The sequence below is a fragment of the Guillardia theta genome, assembly GCF_000315625.1.
Source record: "Guillardia theta CCMP2712 unplaced genomic scaffold GUITHscaffold_43, whole genome shotgun sequence".
Classification (NCBI taxonomy): Eukaryota; class Cryptophyceae; order Pyrenomonadales; family Geminigeraceae; genus Guillardia; species Guillardia theta.
The window spans coordinates 467,108-482,711 of NW_005434631.1; the positions used below are offsets into that span (position 1 = coordinate 467,108).

General features: G+C 54.8%; 6 protein-coding genes across 6 annotated transcripts in view; 2 read left to right on the plus strand and 4 right to left on the minus strand.

The window, feature by feature from the left end:
- Positions 1 to 441: 441 nt before the first annotated feature.
- Positions 442 to 1,363, minus strand: GUITHDRAFT_153131 (hypothetical protein). Its single transcript, XM_005830941.1, has 3 exons — positions 1,030 to 1,363; positions 926 to 978; positions 442 to 489 (listed from the first exon to the last, which is right to left on the minus strand). The coding sequence occupies exon 1, from the start codon at positions 1,315 to 1,317 to the stop codon at positions 1,135 to 1,137; it is 183 nt and encodes a 60-aa protein (XP_005830998.1). The 5' UTR covers positions 1,318 to 1,363; the 3' UTR covers positions 442 to 489; positions 926 to 978; positions 1,030 to 1,134.
- A 592-nt stretch (positions 1,364 to 1,955) lies between these two features.
- GUITHDRAFT_110123 (hypothetical protein) lies at positions 1,956 to 6,406 on the minus strand (the record flags this gene model as incomplete). The annotated part of the gene is made up of 17 exons (XM_005830942.1): positions 1,956 to 2,075; positions 2,120 to 2,206; positions 2,247 to 2,340; positions 2,386 to 2,542; positions 2,676 to 2,787; positions 3,015 to 3,063; positions 3,187 to 3,291; positions 3,334 to 3,377; positions 3,521 to 3,583; positions 3,732 to 3,830; positions 3,873 to 3,950; positions 4,062 to 4,151; positions 4,197 to 4,244; positions 4,290 to 4,378; positions 4,512 to 4,696; positions 4,742 to 5,985; positions 6,155 to 6,406. The coding sequence occupies 17 exons, from the start codon at positions 6,404 to 6,406 to the stop codon at positions 1,956 to 1,958; spliced, it is 2,916 nt and encodes a 971-aa protein (XP_005830999.1).
- Positions 6,407 to 7,319: 913 nt separating this feature from the next.
- On the plus strand, positions 7,320 to 9,311 carry GUITHDRAFT_163716 (hypothetical protein; the record flags this gene model as incomplete). The annotated part of the gene is made up of 11 exons (XM_005830943.1): positions 7,320 to 7,490; positions 7,539 to 7,670; positions 7,796 to 7,957; positions 8,010 to 8,143; positions 8,189 to 8,249; positions 8,296 to 8,370; positions 8,414 to 8,509; positions 8,559 to 8,675; positions 8,718 to 8,845; positions 8,900 to 9,120; positions 9,166 to 9,311. 11 exons carry the CDS (start codon positions 7,320 to 7,322, stop codon positions 9,309 to 9,311), a joined length of 1,443 nt encoding a protein of 480 aa, XP_005831000.1.
- A 208-nt stretch (positions 9,312 to 9,519) lies between these two features.
- On the minus strand, positions 9,520 to 9,953 carry GUITHDRAFT_153132 (hypothetical protein; the record flags this gene model as incomplete). Its single annotated transcript, XM_005830944.1, has 3 exons — positions 9,520 to 9,704; positions 9,751 to 9,819; positions 9,867 to 9,953. 3 exons carry the CDS (start codon positions 9,948 to 9,950, stop codon positions 9,621 to 9,623), a joined length of 237 nt encoding a protein of 78 aa, XP_005831001.1. The 3' UTR covers positions 9,520 to 9,620.
- Positions 9,954 to 11,499: 1,546 nt separating this feature from the next.
- On the plus strand, positions 11,500 to 13,400 carry GUITHDRAFT_153133 (hypothetical protein). Its single transcript, XM_005830945.1, has 10 exons — positions 11,500 to 11,521; positions 12,258 to 12,377; positions 12,461 to 12,519; positions 12,575 to 12,619; positions 12,672 to 12,732; positions 12,783 to 12,838; positions 12,893 to 12,964; positions 13,017 to 13,135; positions 13,187 to 13,235; positions 13,278 to 13,400. The coding sequence occupies exons 3-10, from the start codon at positions 12,505 to 12,507 to the stop codon at positions 13,305 to 13,307; spliced, it is 447 nt and encodes a 148-aa protein (XP_005831002.1). The 5' UTR covers positions 11,500 to 11,521; positions 12,258 to 12,377; positions 12,461 to 12,504; the 3' UTR covers positions 13,308 to 13,400.
- Positions 13,399 to 15,604, minus strand: part of GUITHDRAFT_110127 (hypothetical protein) — a gene marked incomplete at both ends in the record, with an annotated part of 3,853 nt that continues 1,647 nt past the window's right edge. The window contains 16 exons of the mRNA XM_005830946.1: positions 13,399 to 13,459; positions 13,507 to 13,579; positions 13,627 to 13,702; positions 13,748 to 13,786; positions 13,852 to 13,909; positions 13,951 to 14,022; positions 14,063 to 14,154; positions 14,197 to 14,270; positions 14,315 to 14,360; positions 14,419 to 14,482; positions 14,531 to 14,602; positions 14,790 to 14,859; positions 14,907 to 14,928; positions 15,118 to 15,224; positions 15,362 to 15,476; positions 15,532 to 15,604. The exon at positions 15,532 to 15,604 is cut by the window's right edge and continues 7 nt beyond it. Coding sequence (XP_005831003.1) covers positions 13,399 to 13,459; positions 13,507 to 13,579; positions 13,627 to 13,702; positions 13,748 to 13,786; positions 13,852 to 13,909; positions 13,951 to 14,022; positions 14,063 to 14,154; positions 14,197 to 14,270; positions 14,315 to 14,360; positions 14,419 to 14,482; positions 14,531 to 14,602; positions 14,790 to 14,859; positions 14,907 to 14,928; positions 15,118 to 15,224; positions 15,362 to 15,476; positions 15,532 to 15,604 — 1,114 coding nt within the window. The remainder of the gene's footprint in view (positions 13,460 to 13,506; positions 13,580 to 13,626; positions 13,703 to 13,747; positions 13,787 to 13,851; positions 13,910 to 13,950; positions 14,023 to 14,062; positions 14,155 to 14,196; positions 14,271 to 14,314; positions 14,361 to 14,418; positions 14,483 to 14,530; positions 14,603 to 14,789; positions 14,860 to 14,906; positions 14,929 to 15,117; positions 15,225 to 15,361; positions 15,477 to 15,531) is intronic.

Sequence of the window (15,604 nt, forward strand, 5' to 3'; positions counted from 1 at the left end):
GGTGCACATGCCCCACCCCCTATTTCCAGTGCAAAACTCCAGTTAAGACCACCCCTCCTTTCTAGCTCTCCCCACCCCATGTCATCAACTAGTCAGCTCCTGATCATGTACCAGATCCCCATTTCCCCACCCCACCCCTACCCCCCCAATTCTGAGACCCCCCGCACAAATCACCTCGATACCCACCCCATTGTTTCATGACCCCATTTTATAAGTCATGTATACGCCCATACCCCTGGTCCATATATTTTCAGAATCTGAAACGAAGGGGTGTGGATGAGTACCCACCCTGTCTTGTTTTCGAATCCAAATCATGTACTGGCATGTACTACCCCCATCCCCTTTGACTCGACATGTACCCCCAGTGTCCCCATTTACACCCCACCCCTACCCGGCAGGCTTTATATTATTAAAGGTGTTCCTACGGAGCTTTCAGTATCGGCAATGGCGTGATTGATCTTTGCCGCATGCGACTACATCGCTAGGAAGGTAAGGAGGTGATGGCGGTGGAGGAGAGGAACGATGATGATGATGATGATGATGATGATGATGATGATGATGATGATGATGATGATGATGATGATGATGATGATGATGATGAGCAGGAGGAGGAGCAGGAGGAGCAGGAGCAGGAGCAGGAGCAGGAGCAGGAGCAGGAGCAGGTGGTGGTGGAGGGGAAGAATGATGCTAGCACTATCTGTAGGATAGGCAGGTCAAGAGCAGCAGAAAGGTTTGGCGGCACTGCAAGCCCATGAGCTGGGCAAGAGCTGTGGGGTGCAAGGCTTAATGAGCATAGATGAAGGGAAGGTAGCAGGAGAGAAACAGCGGGAAGAGAGCGAGAGGAGAAGTCGCCATCGCACAAGAGGGCTGAGGGAGCAGCAACTAGCCTTGTACTCGCCACTTGGTGATGCCTTGGTTGAAACAGCTCTGCGGAGATTCGGGCTCTGGCGGCTGATCTGGGGGGTCCTGCTCGATCAAGTGAGTCGGTGCTTTCAACTGCAGCGACGACATGCTTACGTCCTCGCGCAGGGCAGGACCGAAGCACAGGAAGCCGCAAGTTTCCAAACTCTACGAACAGCCCGGCAGGCTCGACAGCCTGGAGGAACACTCCTCCGGCTCCTCGCGCTTCCAGGCCTACTTGCAGGAGAGCTCTGTGAGTAGCGGAGGACCAGCTCCTCCTCCTGCCAGTCGGAAGCGCTGAGGCAGGGCAAGCGAGACGTGAGCGATCGGCCGGGAGCTCAGGATGACGCGCATGGAAACAACCGCGAGGCCTTCATGCGTCGATATGAGGCCCCAGCAGAGAGACGCGTCTCGCATCCTTACAAACAAACACCTTGTTCGTGAATGAACAGTTTAAGCTAGACCATGAGCTGAAGCTTGTTCAAGCTCCTGCTGCTACTGCTACTGCTACTGCTACCACCACCACTTGTGTTGCTGCCTTCGTCCCATCTCGCCTCCTCCCACTCATTCGTTACCGTCGAAGAGTATCTGTAGCTCATGACCTGCCAAGAGTTACAGGAAGGAGGAGGGAGTAACAACTACCGAGGGTCAGAGCGGAGGAGAGCGAAGAGACGCCATGGCGTCGGGACAGCCAGTCCATGAAAGCTGCGAACGTGTAAGGGGAAGAGAGATGGAGAGGGAAGGACCGAGAGGGTTCGAGCGATAGAGGAGGAAGAGGGAGCGGAGCATGTCGCCTGACATGCTCCGCTTCTCCAGCGAAGTAGCGAAATCGTCCAGGCCACACCTGCATGAGATGAGAAGGCAGCACAGGAGGAGAAGGGGTTGAAGGAGGATAACGAGGAGGAGGAAGAGAATGAGGAGGAAGAGAATGAGGAGGAAGAGAATGAGGAGGAAGAGAACGAGGAGGAAGAGAAGGAGGAGGAAGAGAAGGAGGAGGAGGAGGAGGAGCATTTCACCTTCGAGCCCACAGCAGCACATCGAGCTGGTCCATGCCGTCAACTTCGACGGGGAGGGAAGATGAACTTGTCGATCTGCGTGTTTCCTCCTCCCATTCCCGCAGAAACCGCAGGAGCATCCTCCTCTGACTTAACCCTGCGGCTCGTGACGAAGACGATCTGAACCATCCTCCGTGCTCGACAGCTTCCCGGAGGCTGTTTACCAACCATCCAGAGAGAATCTTCTCCCGCACTTCTACTCGCTTGTCCTCTTCCTCATCCTCGTCCTCGTCCTCGTCCTCGTCGACCTGCTGCCATCGTAAAACCCCGTTCAGGAACAAATCGCATCACCTCCTCCTCCTCCTCCTCCTCCTCCTCCTCCTCCTCCTCAGTTGTCTCATCAGACTCTGACGCTGACTCCTCCTGATACTCCCGACCCTCATCCCTGCCGCATCTGCTGGTCAGGTGAAGAGACGATCTTCGGCATCACCTAGACAGCTTCTTCGCAACCTCCTCGAACTGAGAGAACAGCGTCTTGCTCGTCTCCTCCCCCTCTTCCATGTTGCCCTCAAGTCTTGGGAAGGCGCTGCGCTGGACGGGGCTGAGTGGCTGGCCCGCGAGTTTGCCGCTGCTGCTGTCAACCAATGCTTGCAGACCATGTCAGGGACACGGGAGGAGGAGACAACGAGAGAGGAGACGACAGGAAGCAAGTGGGACTGGGGAACCGGTGAACAAGCAGAGGAAGGGGGAGGCAGGCCAGAAGTGAGCAGATGGATGTACCGATGCTGGGCTGTTGGAAGGGACCCTTGCCAAGGAGACTCGGCACAGGACGAGGCGAATTGGATGCTTTGGTTGGTTCAGCGACACTGACGACTCCCTTGCTAGAGGGCGACTGATCGAGAGGTTCAGAGGAATAGGTAGAGGAGGAAGTGGTGGTTGAGGAGGAGGTTGTGGATGAAAATAAGGATGAGGATGAGGATGCTGAGGATGATGATGATGATGATGATGATGATGATGATGATGATGAGGAGGAGGAGGAGGAGGAGGAGGAGGAGGAGGAGGAGGAGGGAGTTGAATGGGCTCGGAGGAGAAGAGGTTAGGGAGGAGGGAGGGAATCACCTCTTCGCTGTGCGACCATGCCGGCATCTCCCATTGCTGCAGCCCGCCTCTGCGAGCCGAATGAGAGCAGAAGAGCAGAGAGAGCCGCAGGTCATGACGAGAAAAGCAGCGAGGAACGAGGTGAAGAGGCTGCGGAAGGAGGAGGAGAAGGAAGGAGCACAGGAGCAGTTACCTTGCCGTCTCCACCAGGCGGCCCTGGCGAGCTCGGAGGTGCTCGGGGACTTTAGTCTCGTCATATTTCTTCTCCCCGCTGCGGTAGACTTCCTCCAGCCCCAACCTGCCACGTCATTAGCTTCCCCTCTGCTCCTCCTTCAGTTACCTCGCAGTGGGAGGTCGTGGGAGCATGGCTTCAAACGTGACGTTCTGTTGGGCCTTTCAGCCATTCCTCCTGCTAGTCCTCCCCAGCCCCTCCCCTCCCCAATGATCGCAACAACCCGCTCTCTCTCCTTCCCCCACTTGTTCCTCCTCTTCTTCCTCCCCTCGTCCTGTCGTTCCCCTCCTCTCACCTTCCGCCTCACGGTCAAAGAAACTTCATCCTCCATCCCACGCTTGCTAGCACGAGCACGAGCCTGTAAAGGTTATCAGCCGTACGATACTCCTCAAACTCAGCCTGCCCCTGCTCCTGCCCCTGCTCCTGCCCCTGCTCCTGCCCCTGCTCCTGCCCCTGCCCCTGCCCCTGCTCCTGCCCCTGCCCCTGCTCCTGCTCCCTTCCATCACCTTGGGCTCTGTCAAGGGCAACCCCCGGATCAGCTCCGTTACAGCAAGGACGCTCAGCCCCTCCACGTTGCATCCGTCGACGGCAAGGATGACGTCACCCTAGCAGGTTCATCAGAGAACGATAATGCGGAAACCTCTCACCTCCCGCAGGATCCCGCTCTTAGCCGCCAGGCATCCCTCCAGTATCGTACCCACGTACACGTCGCCTCCTCCTTTGTCCTGCGCCCAATCACTACGAGCCGATCCATTGCCCTCCAACGCTCAGGGGCGGGAGGCGCCGAGGATGATGATGGGCCTCTCATCCTCCTTCCCCTCCTTCCCCTCTCACACCTGCTTCAGAAGCAATCCTAGTCGCTGCCTGGTGGGCGTGCTCTCGAGGCTGGTGGGCTTGGCACCAGGTCCTCCTCTGGGAGAGATGAGCTGCCATTGTCGTTCAGCTCGGGTCCAGCTGAGCCTGCCGCCTACCTCGCTCAGACCGGCCATGGCAGACTCCAGCAAGCTGCTCCCCTGACTCTGTTGGAGTTTCAGTTAACAGAAGCTACTGGCTCTGCCCTCTACCTGCCCCTTCCCTGGGACCCTCCTGGGGGTAAAGAGGACGCCGTCTGCGTACTGCGAGTCGTTCCTTCCTTGCGGGAGGAAGAGACGCTCTGATAAAAAGTCAGAGGCAGGAGGATGAAGACAGGATGAAGGCTGCAGCAAGTAGAGGGGGCTGCGGACTATTTGAGCCGGCGAGAGGGAGGAAGAAAAAGGCGAGGAGCATGCCAGGGCAAGGAGGCGCACCGGTCTTGTACGAAGAGATCCTCGACTGCATCCACGACAGGAGAGAAGTCACTTCTGCTGGGCTGCCCGCAGTGAACCTTAGGAGTGGAGCAACTCGCCCTGCAGCCTCGAGCTCGAGCAGCCGCAGCAGCCATCCGTCCGGCACGAAGCCTTCCTGTGTCTGGACAGGGAGGATCAAGACGCCGCTGCTTTATGGTCACTCGAGGGAAAGAGGAGGGGCAATCGCACACCATCGCACGGCCACGTTGAGCATGAGCCTCGCTCGTCCGGATCTCTTGAGCCAGTTGGAGAGAAGGACGAGCATCGTACTCGCCTGGTGCTTGAGGAAGAGGACGACCTGGTCGAAGTCCCCGGTCATGACAGGGTCTTCCAGCAGGAGCGCCGTCACTCCATCAAACTTGTGCTGCAGCGGAGATGTCACAGACAAGCTCGAGCTGAAGGAGGTGATCTCTACCTTGCTCGTCGCTGAGAGGATGGCCTGTGCTTGCTTGACCTCCTGGTCGTGGTAGGAGAAGATGAAGGTGTTGGCTTTCTTCGAGGAGGAGTGAGGGAGGGTCGAGGAAGGATCGAAGCTCGTGAGCATGTAGAGCAGAGCACGCGAGAGGTTGGAGAGGACTTTATCACCCTCCTCCGACACGCACCGAAGTCTGGGCAGGAGGACATCCTTGACCTGCGCAAAGAAGGTACGGCTGGAGCTCTCGAAAGAGAGGTGGAGGAGTGAGTTCACACAGAGCGCAGACCCTCTCCCATCTGTTCGGAACTGCTGAAGGGCGAGGCTGAGCAGGCCTACGAATCCCTCCCGCAGCAGCTTCGTCTTCATGTCCTTCCTGGCCGTATAGATGTCGACGGTGCTCAGCAGTTTCCGCGTTCCCACCACATGCTGCAGCCGCGCAGTCCTGGAGTCCTCTTGCTGCTCGCTGCCCTTGTTGTTGATCCTTCTCTCGAGCTCGTGAGCGATGAGAGTAACGTAGGAGGAGTCAGAGTTGAAGAGAGTCGAGGGGCTCTCGTCAAGCCCGTACAGCTCCGCCATCGCCAGGACCGCACACACACACACAGGGCTGCTGTTGGTCAGGAAGGAGCGGAGGGGGTCGCCTATCCCGGATTCAATCAGCATGCTGCGCAGTGATGGGTTGGACGCAAAGTTGTGCAGAGTAGCAGCAGCAGCCTGCTGGTGGACGGCGATGGGATGGGAGAGGGAGGAGTAGAGGGCCCTGAGCAGGGGGTACTGGCAGAACCTGGTAGTAACCTGCCTCCATTCCTCCGAGCCTCTGAAGAAGACGTCGTCGGTGATGTTCCACAGCAAGGAGAGGACGTCTTCTGCCAGCCCCACGTGGGCGTGCAGATCCTGAGACTTTCTCAGCTCCTCCTCTGAAGCCCCTCCTATCACAGCCTGCGAATGACTGAGGAGGTTGGACACAAGGTCGACGGAGATCTGGTCAGCAGCAGAAAGCTTCGATCGCTCATCAAAGCAGCACTGTAACGACAACAAACGTCAGAACAGCCCATGGATACCTCACATTCGCTCCACTCCGTGACTAGGAAAGACGAAAGGAGGAAAAAACAAACAAAATTTGTGAATCGAACGCAGCTTTTGGATCATGCACTCAGAAGGAACGGGTAAACACGATTCCGTCACATCATACCTGGTCAAGCAGCTTGATCGCTGCTGACTTGGTGCCGGGTGCCGCATTGCTGAGCAGAACTTCCACAGCAAAACGAAGGGCATTGGCGCTGGACGAAAGCACCAGTTCATGCCCATCGTAACACAAGATGTTGTGGATGGTACAAAGAGCTGCAGTCTTCTTCCACTCATCCTTCTCCTCTCGTCCTGTTCGCACTATCGCATTCATCGCTACCTCGTTGAAGTACTTGAGGTTTTCCCTCATTGCGCTCATGCTCCATAATTGCCCCAGCGACTCTCCCGCCCTTCCCTGCTCAAGTCCCTCCACGCACGCCTTGACTCTGCTCCCTTCTGCTTCTGGTCGTCCTCGTGCTGCCTTCATACCGTCTCCTTCATGCCCGGCTCCCCCCTCCCTCCCTCCTTCGCCTTCCCGCCCGCCCGCCATTCGTCTGTTCCCCGGCATAGCCGATCCCAGGGCCCAATGAGTCCTCATTTGACCTCACGTGACCTCACGTGACCTCACGTGATCTCGGATGACTCCGGCTGGTCCGACGACTCCGAGTCAGCCGGGCGGCGCGGCCCGGGCCCGGACGGTCCGGGCCCCCGGGCCGGGGCGGTCCTACCACAGGGGCCACTGAGGGCTGGGAGCAGGACCTACTTTGAGTAAAGTTACTTGAGCCACAGCCGTTGAAGGATGGCGACGAGACGAGACTAGAGGCGGAGTGGGGGGGGAGAAGCCGCTGATCATTGGAGAGAGTCACTGGAAGAGAAGGGAGGAGGAATGAACGCAGGAAGGCGGGAGAAGCGGTCCTGAGACAGCCTACGGTAGTACTACTCAGCCATGCCATGGTAGAACCCTGCGGGAGAAAGTCTGCAGTGAGGACGCGGTGAGGGACTAGAGACCTAGTGGGGGCGCGGGGGCAAGGAGAGAGTTAGAAAGCAGATGGTCACTCCAGACTGACTTTGATGGGACGCGGCATGATGATTGAGGTGTTGCCGTCATGGTCAAGAGCAAGGGATCACTTGTGTTGTACATGCTCAAATCTGATCTAGGATCCCTGTAAACTTGTGTGCTGACTAGGGAACCAGTCCGTTGTCTTGAGCAAAGGCTGAAGCCGGGAGCATGTTTGCTGTGGGACGGGAGCAGGAGTGAAGCAAGGTTGTTGTCTCGTGGCTGCTGGTCGACAATGAGAGTGCAAGACCCTATGAAGCGCAGCACCTCCCTCATGGAGTGGGCAGGAGGTCTCAGGGACCAAGAGGAGGTCAGGAGGCAGGCGCTGGGAGGCGTCAGCGATGGGGAGAGAAAGAAGCAGCTCGCTGTAAGGTTGCTGAGCAAGCTTGCCGCCTCGTATGGTCTGGTGAGGTCAGTGAGCCCCGTGTGCTTGAAAGCTGAGAGAGGACGGCAGGACAAGCAGGCGATCTCGACTCGTCTCCGCGCACGCACCACCACCCCCACTCTCCGTGACGTCGCAGAGCTCGGGCGACACCTGTCGAGTGATCCCAAGGCACAAGGGAAGAACAAGTCGCTCCTTCAGTCTGTAAGTGCAGGAGCGAACGCGCATGGCAGGGACAGCAAGCTGTCGGCAGGGAGGCATGCAGCAGATGTGCCGGCAACAAGGAGACCGGCTTCGTCTCTAGGTGAAGGCTCCTATGCGACGATCAGCCCGTCTCTGACCCTGCCGCTCCCTCAGAGGCGCTGCGAGCAAGGATGGATGACCAACGCGTTCCTGAACGAGACGAGTGGTTCCTTATCAACGTGTTCGAGGAGAAGAGGCTGCAGGAGCGCACGAGGGAAGAGATGGAGAAGAAGAAGATGATGTCCAGAGTGAGCTCTCCTCTTCTGCGCGCCTTGACATGTCCAGCTGACTCCCGCCTAGATCTTGAGACAAACTTTGGACATCCAACAGCAAGAGGTGAAGGCCCGACATGGTCTTTGTGCGGGTCTGAGAGTCGGATCACAGTTAGAAGAAGCAAACCTGCAGTCTCTTCAGGATCAGCGAGAGGAAGCAAGGTGAGAGCAGCTCATGCTTGACTTGCATGCTGATCGGGTTGAAAGGCGATTGCTGGAAGCCAGGCAGGCCGAGCTGCGTGAGGAGCGAGCGAAGCAGGAGCAGGAGGTGAGGAATGGAAGGTTGAGGGTGGTGGCTGATGAAGTGCATGCAGGAGGTGCTCAAGAAAAAGCAGAGGGAGCAAGCAGACAAGTCTCGCCGGGAGAGCATTGACAAGATCAGGCAGAAGGTCCTGCAGCAAGGAAGCGGCTTGACGCTGAAAGGGTTGGCAGGTGAAAGAAGAGCAGGAGAGCGAGATGGCAGAGATCCGAAAGATCAAGAAGGAGTTGAAAGAGGAGGCAAAGAGAATCAAGCAGAAGAAGCAGAAGGTTGTCTGGATGCTTCTTCCCTTGCCATGACTTGCGTTGGTCGACTCAGATGCGGGAGGAATATGACGAGTTGATGCGATACAACGAGGAAGAAAAGGCGAGGAACTCAAGGGAGCTGAAGCAGCAGGTCTTGCTGGATATCCAGGCGGCGAAAGAATACGAGCAGGTCAAGGCGACGCTGCTCTGAATCTGCTGAGTCCTCGTCAAGGTGCTGCAAGAACGAGAGAACCAGCGGCAGCTGGCGCTTGAAGCCAAGAAAGAGTTGCAAATGAAGCACGAGGAGAAGGCGAGGAAGCTTGAGGCGCTGAGACAGCAAGAGAGAGATCAAGATCAGATGTAGGGACCTCGTCCTGGACCTCGTCCTCTCCTGTTGGACTGACCCGGGAGCAGGAAAGCAGACAAGAGCAGCAAGAACCACCAGGAGAAAGTGGATAAGAAGCGCAAGGAGGATGAGAGAATGAAGAAGGAGACGCGAGACCGCTGGGTCGCCGACCTCAAGGATCAAATGGAGCATCAAAGGCACGAGAATATATCGCGAGGTCAACTTGGTGACGAGCAAATGAGCAGGCGATTGGAGAGGGAGGCGATGGAGAGAAATCGAGCAGAAGCAGGTGACGGTGACTTGTTACTGGATTCAATGGTGATGCTGCTTGCAGTGAAGATCTTGGAGGCATACAAGCAAGAGATCATCCTCAACAACCAGAAGGTTGCGCAGCGACGCCGGGAAGCTTTCCGCCATCGTGAGTTGCTCGAGACTCAGATCGAGGAGGTAGGGGATAGAGGCCAGACTGCCGGGAGGTGACATCGAGCAGGAGACGAGAGCGATACGACGAGGCTTCGGACGTGTGGGAATGAGCGGGACGGAGAGGTTGATCAACAAGCGGGTGAATTCAAAGAAGTCTTGCTCCTGCATTGCTGATCGCCAACAGGCCCTCGAGGAGGCCAAAGCGACGTTAGTGCGCAACATGAGCAGAACAACATGAAGCAAGCTGTCGTTGCGAAACACAACATGATGCTAAGAATTTTCTTGAATGACTGAAATTTCTCAAGAAAGAGGAATTCTACCTCTCTCATCCTATCCATACAGAGTAGCTCGAGTGAATCGCAAGCTTTAAGGCGAGGTAGAGTCGGAGGGACCCCAGAGACCAGGCTCGAAGGTGATGTCTGCTCCGGGAACACCTCCGTTCATGATGACCTGAGAGCTCAAGTCAACATCAATAAACTCGCACTGTTCCCATCACCTCGGGGTAGAGCTTGCATCCTGGGGACTGATCAGCTCCGACAGTCTTGTAGGTCGGGATGAATCCAGGCTGTAGCCGTGTCAGGAGCCGTCAAGGGATCGATGAGTGTGACTCACGAGGGGGTTGCAGGTGTCCTCGACAAGGGACATGCCGGGCAACACAGTGAAGGGGCGGAGAGCCATGATCTGAAAGCTAGCCATCCTGCATTCGAAAGTCAAGGATGAGTTGCAGGCTACATTGATGCGAACAATGTTGTTCACACAGATGGTTTCAATCTGAAAATTTCGCAACAAGGAGATCTATTCTCTTGATTAAGATCGTGACACGATACACATTCGATTTCAAAGTATGAGATGGTGGAACTATCAGGCTTTGTTGTAAACAGGTTGTTTCAGCTCAGTCGTGGTGCGGAAACATTCAAACAAACCAGACCCAACAACTAATGTTAACATTCATCCTCCATCCTAACCAATGTCCATCATATCATCTGCTGCATGATGATTGGTTCTCCATTGCTCCTCCCAGAACCTTTTCACCCGTTCCTCTATTCGCTCACGACACTCCGCTGCATTGCCCTTGCAAGGTTGCTGTGCTTACCTACTTTGTCCCTCCTCTTCTGCAACTATCTTATCAAGCACTCGAGATACTCTGTTCTCGCTGCTCTGCTCTCTGAAACTCTTCTTCCCCTTCCCTTGTCCCCCGTAATTTCAACTACTCTGAGAGCATATCCTGCTCTTTCACTCCTTCTCTCTGCCTTTCGTTCTCTTAACCCCCTCCTCACTACACCTTATCGAACCCTCCAGTCTGTTGCTGTCTTGTCCTGTCTCCTCCGCTCTCCTCCTCCCTCCCCTCGCCCCCTGCCCTCTGTCCTCTCTCAACACCATTGGCTGTTGGTGTGTCTCTTCGACATAAAACTGTTGTAGATTTCAGTCAAATCTAATCAAAGTTTTAGTTAAGCACAGGAATATGTTTTAGTTATATCAGTTCACTGAGATATTCAAACATTATTTGTATTTTTCAAGTTATCCAAAAGAATTTCAACAAATTTATCGGATCCGAGGTGTATTGGTGTGTTTTACTGGTCCAAGTGGGGGTGGGGGTGATATCTGAGGCGGGTCATCTACAAATGGGCAAAGTGGGGATGAGGGTATTACTGGTGGTGAAAAAAAAGTTGTAGTTTTGGAGTGCACGAGGGAAAGAATTTGTCCTGGGAAAATCATTTGAGTTTTTCAGAAATTGAAAAAATATACATATTTTCAAATTTGATTGTATAATTACAAATATAAAAAAATAATTATTGGAAATCTTCGAAAAATGTCCGGCAATGATGTTGTGTTCCTGATTCACACACCTCAGTAGGATCGGACTCGAAAGGATGGGGTCATCAGGGGGTAGCAGAGGTAGAGGGGGTAGGGTGGTGCGAATGGGGATACAAAGTTTAGTTACTGGTGCTCCTAGCACGGGTGGGGTGGAGCATGCAGGGGGGGATTTCGAAAATCTTTGTCCAGGGGGGTAGGGGTACTGAGTGTAAGGTAATGGGTTCATTCGGATTTCGAAAGACGGGTAGGTCATTTTGAGGGGTACATTATACTCTGATTGAAAGTAGATGGTAGGGGTACTCCAGTATCTCGTCCTCAATTTTGCAGGGTGGGTAGTTGAGATTGAGGGTACTAATTTTGGTTGAACAAGGGGTAGTCGCGGAAGGTGGTATTTCAGCCGAAGTGGGGTGGGGTAGGGGCAGAGGGACGGATTTGTTTTATGGCGTTGAACCGTAAGAACAATCTATGTGTTTGTGAACAGTGAGGGTGAAGATGACACAATTGTGATATTGTTGGATTGAATTGATGTGTTAAGAAGTGTTCTATCATGAACTGTTGGGTGTTTTCTTTCCTTTCTTGATCCTTTCCTGTTCTCCTTCACTTGTACTTCTCGGATCCATGGATATCTACTCCCACTCTGTGACCGTTGTCAGCCCCCGCTGGCATGTGCAGAATGCTCTTGCCTTCAGATCTCACTGTCTCTGATTGAATTCATCGTCTTGTTTGATACGGCATTCATCCTTTCGCTCTCTGTTTGCCTTGATCAAGCATCGCCTCGCGCCGGTCCATGTCCATGGCGATGTTTTCATCTCCTTGCTTCGTCATAGCTCTGTCTTCTACTGCTCTGTTTGTGTTACTGTAGCATTTGGGTCTCGAAACTTTCCCGAATCATGCTCGATTCGGTTCCGATCAGTTCTCATCGCCTCTTGAACACTCTTCCTTTCCCTCTCCCATATTTGTTTCGTGCCCTTTGAAATGGTCCTCCTCTCCGGCATGCTGTGAACGCTGGAAGTTCGCGCTCCGTTACAGCCGTGGAGGTTCATCTCAGCATCGGGGCTAAAGACGACAGTACAACTCTACTATCCGACCTGATCCTTGCGACATGCTTAATTCTATTCCCACCTGTCCTGCAATTTATTTTCATTGTGTTGACTTTGAAGTACACTGACTGTTTTCTGTCTATTCCAGGTCCGTCATTGATCTTTCTATTCGCAGGGATGCACGCGTCTTTTGCGATGTCGTTCTTCATCCCCTCAGCTCCTCTGACTTCAAGGTTTACGTCCCTCGCGAAAAGTTCTTGTCCTTTGGGTGAGGTCCTCTTATCCTTGCTGGCATGACCGTTGTCCTTGATGCATCGATCTGCTTCCCTGTTTTGAGTTTAGTGGTTACAGTTGCACCAGCAGTGCAAAGATCCTTCTCGATCTTGAATGTCAACATGGCTGCAAAGAAGGTATGAGGTCATTCACTGGCTGATTCCTTCTTGATAATTTTTCCTCGTGGAATAGGCTGAAACAGCGGATAAGCCAAAGCGACCCCTCTCTGCATACTTTGTAATTGATAGCATCATGTCATTAAGTCTTGTTTCTGATGATCCACGAACAGTTGTATGCTGGCGATAAACGTGCGACTGTAAAAGCAAAGTTTCCCACTATTGGCAACACTGGTACAGGAGATGTAGTATATTGGCGGCTTCTACTGACCTCGATGCCACAGAGATAGTCAAGAAGCTGGGTGAGATGTGGCGTGAACTGCCAGCGAATGAGAAGAAGGTCAGACTGCTTCACAGCAGTAAGACATGAGAAGAGGTCTTACTTTCAACGCAGGTCTATGAGGACAAGGCCGCTGCAGCAAAAGCTGAATATAATGCGAAGTATGGCACAGTCAAAGAAACCAAGGTTAGTTCGAGATGTTACTATCTTGAGAGGCCTCACATCACGCATTCTTCAGCCCAAGAAACCCCTCAGCGCCTACATGCTATTCTCCAACCATGTCCGTCCTGATGTGAAGAAGGCAAACCCAACTGTTTCGTTCGGAGAAGTTGCTAAGCTCATTGGTGCTCAATGGAGGTAACGTGGCTGGGTTGATGACCTTGCACAAGTTGTGATTTATTCTACCAGGGGATTGCCTGAAAGCGAAAAGAAGAAGTGGAAGGATCTTGAGGACAAGGTAATCCGAACAATAGGAGAAGTGTTTCTCACTCTCCCTCAGGAGAAAGCGAAGTTTGCGCAGAACCAGTAGACTCTTGAGTTGAACTCCTGGCAAAGGATGCGATTCTGGTGGTTGGAACCAAGCTCGTTCCTCTCGAAGATAGTAAAGGCCTTCATGTCTCTCATGAGCTCTGAGGGCACGACCCCAGTGGCAGCAGGCCTGATGTTGGCCCCCCCTGTTTCCTGCAGGTCTCGTCAGGCATGGTGGTGGCAGCGGCGGAAGGACTCACTCATGGTAGAGCAGCTCCCAATGGTCGGGCGTTTGAAGCTTGATCTCGCTCCGTTGAGTCGCCTTGAGGAAGGCTAGAGGACAAGTGAAACTCCTTGAGCCTCATCATGTAACTGCTTACCGGTTTCCTGCACAATGTCCAGTGCCTCTCGGATCATGGAGCTCCTCTCGCGGTGGAACCACAGCGGGAACTTGTGCTGCGCATGCGATCATGGTGAGGAGGAGGAGCGATGGGATTTCACGTCATGGTAGAAGTCCGGTCCAGAGTTGATGTCGATGACCTTGCAAGGCTTCAGCCTCATGCTCCCGCCCTCCTCCTCCTCCTCCTCCTCCTCCTCCTCCTCACCTTGGCATTTCCGTCCGTGTCGTAAACGACATCCATGGCGATCATCATGAAACCCCACCTGGGCTCGTAAGGAGCAGGAGGGAGGGAGGAGGCGCTGACCTTGTCATGTACTCCCTGCCCTTGAACTTGTCTTTGATGGCGTAAATCACCGTCAAGCATGCGTTCTTCACGCTGCCTCCCCGTCATCCCACGCATACCGCCGTCCTCCTACCTCGCTTGCATCTTCTCCCATCTCTTCTTCCCAACCTCGTCGCCATGTTGCACCACCAGGGCTCTTCGCAGCACCTCCGCGGGGCGGATCACCTGGCAGCCTTGAGGGGGAAGAGGCGGAGGGAGGCGGCAGACCTCGTTGGTATTGTTGGTGTGAGCGAAGGCGAAGCGCGGGTTGGTAAGGTGCCGCGAGAGGTCCGGGTTGTCCTCTGCGTCCTCGTTAGCCCGCAGCTGGACCCGCTCGCTGACCCACCTGGTCTCTTGCCGACGGGATACCCTGAAGGCCCGCTGAAGAGCTTCTGCGGAAGGGGAGGAGGAGGTGAGTAGGCGCGGGGGCGGGGGGGAGAGGAGAAGCACGTCAGAGGTTGCGTTGAGAATAGCTTTCGTCATCCTGTCCTTGTAGACCCTGCCTGTGTAGAAGCTGAAGGTAGCAAGGTCATCCCCAGCTCCTTCCCAGCTGCTACCTGACCTGACGTTGAGCTCGAGAGGCTCCTTGAAGGGGTCGGAGTAGTTGAAGACGGAGAAGCGGAGGTGACCCTTCCTGAGGGTCGGCTGAGGAGAGACGATAACAGCGGTAGGGAAAGAGACGAGGACGAGGATGAACAAGTGGAAGTGGAGGAAGAAGAGGAAGAGGGGAAAGGGGAGGAGAGGGGGAGAAAGGAAGGATGGGGGAGGGGAGAGCGAGGAGAGGGGGGGCGGGAAAGGGAGAGGGGGAGAAGTACACAGACCTGAAGAGGACAACAAGAGGTTCAAAGGAGGCGACGAGGACGAAGACTCTGTGATCGAACTTTCTGTTTCCTGCTCTCTTCGTCACCTTGTAAGCATTCGTTCGTTCCTCTCCTCACCGATGACCCAGAGGTTGGGTACCTGAAGTAGAGCGTCAAAAGGGCGAAGAGGAGGGGAGGGGAGGGAAACGGGGGGCGGAGGAGGAGGCAGAGGAGGGGCAGGAGGAGGAGGAAGAGGAAGAGGAAGAGGAAGAGGAAGAGGAAGAGGAGGAGGAGGAGGAGGAGGAGGAGTCGCAGGTAAACAGGGACGGGAACGTGGGGGGGAAGGCACCTCCAAACTTGCTATCCCTCCTGGGATGGGACAAGTAGGATGTCCCGACGTAGCGATCCGCTCGACATCTGCTCTCCTCAACAGCGAGATGTGCCTCCCCGTCGAGCCTGTTCACCCACATCAGAAGCAACTGAGCTTCACATACCTCCTTTCCTCCGACCACGTCCCATCTCCACCCCCCCCCCCCCCTCCCCCACCGCTTCGCCGGCTTCTCCTTCCTCCCCCTCCTCCCCTCCTCTCTGACCATCTTTGGCTTTGATGAACCACAAGCTCTCTGCCTTCGCTGCCCACTTGTCGTTGTTTCGAAAGAAAGTGAAGCATTTGTCCGTCTCGTTCAGGTCGACCGTGGGAGCAGTTACCTTGACCATGCTTACATCCTCCTCCTCCTGCTCCCTCCCTTCACTTTCATCTCACCTGGTCTGGCTTGCAGCTGTGCGACTGCTCGTACGACATGATCGCTTGCCGGAGGAACGACTTGTCGTCGATC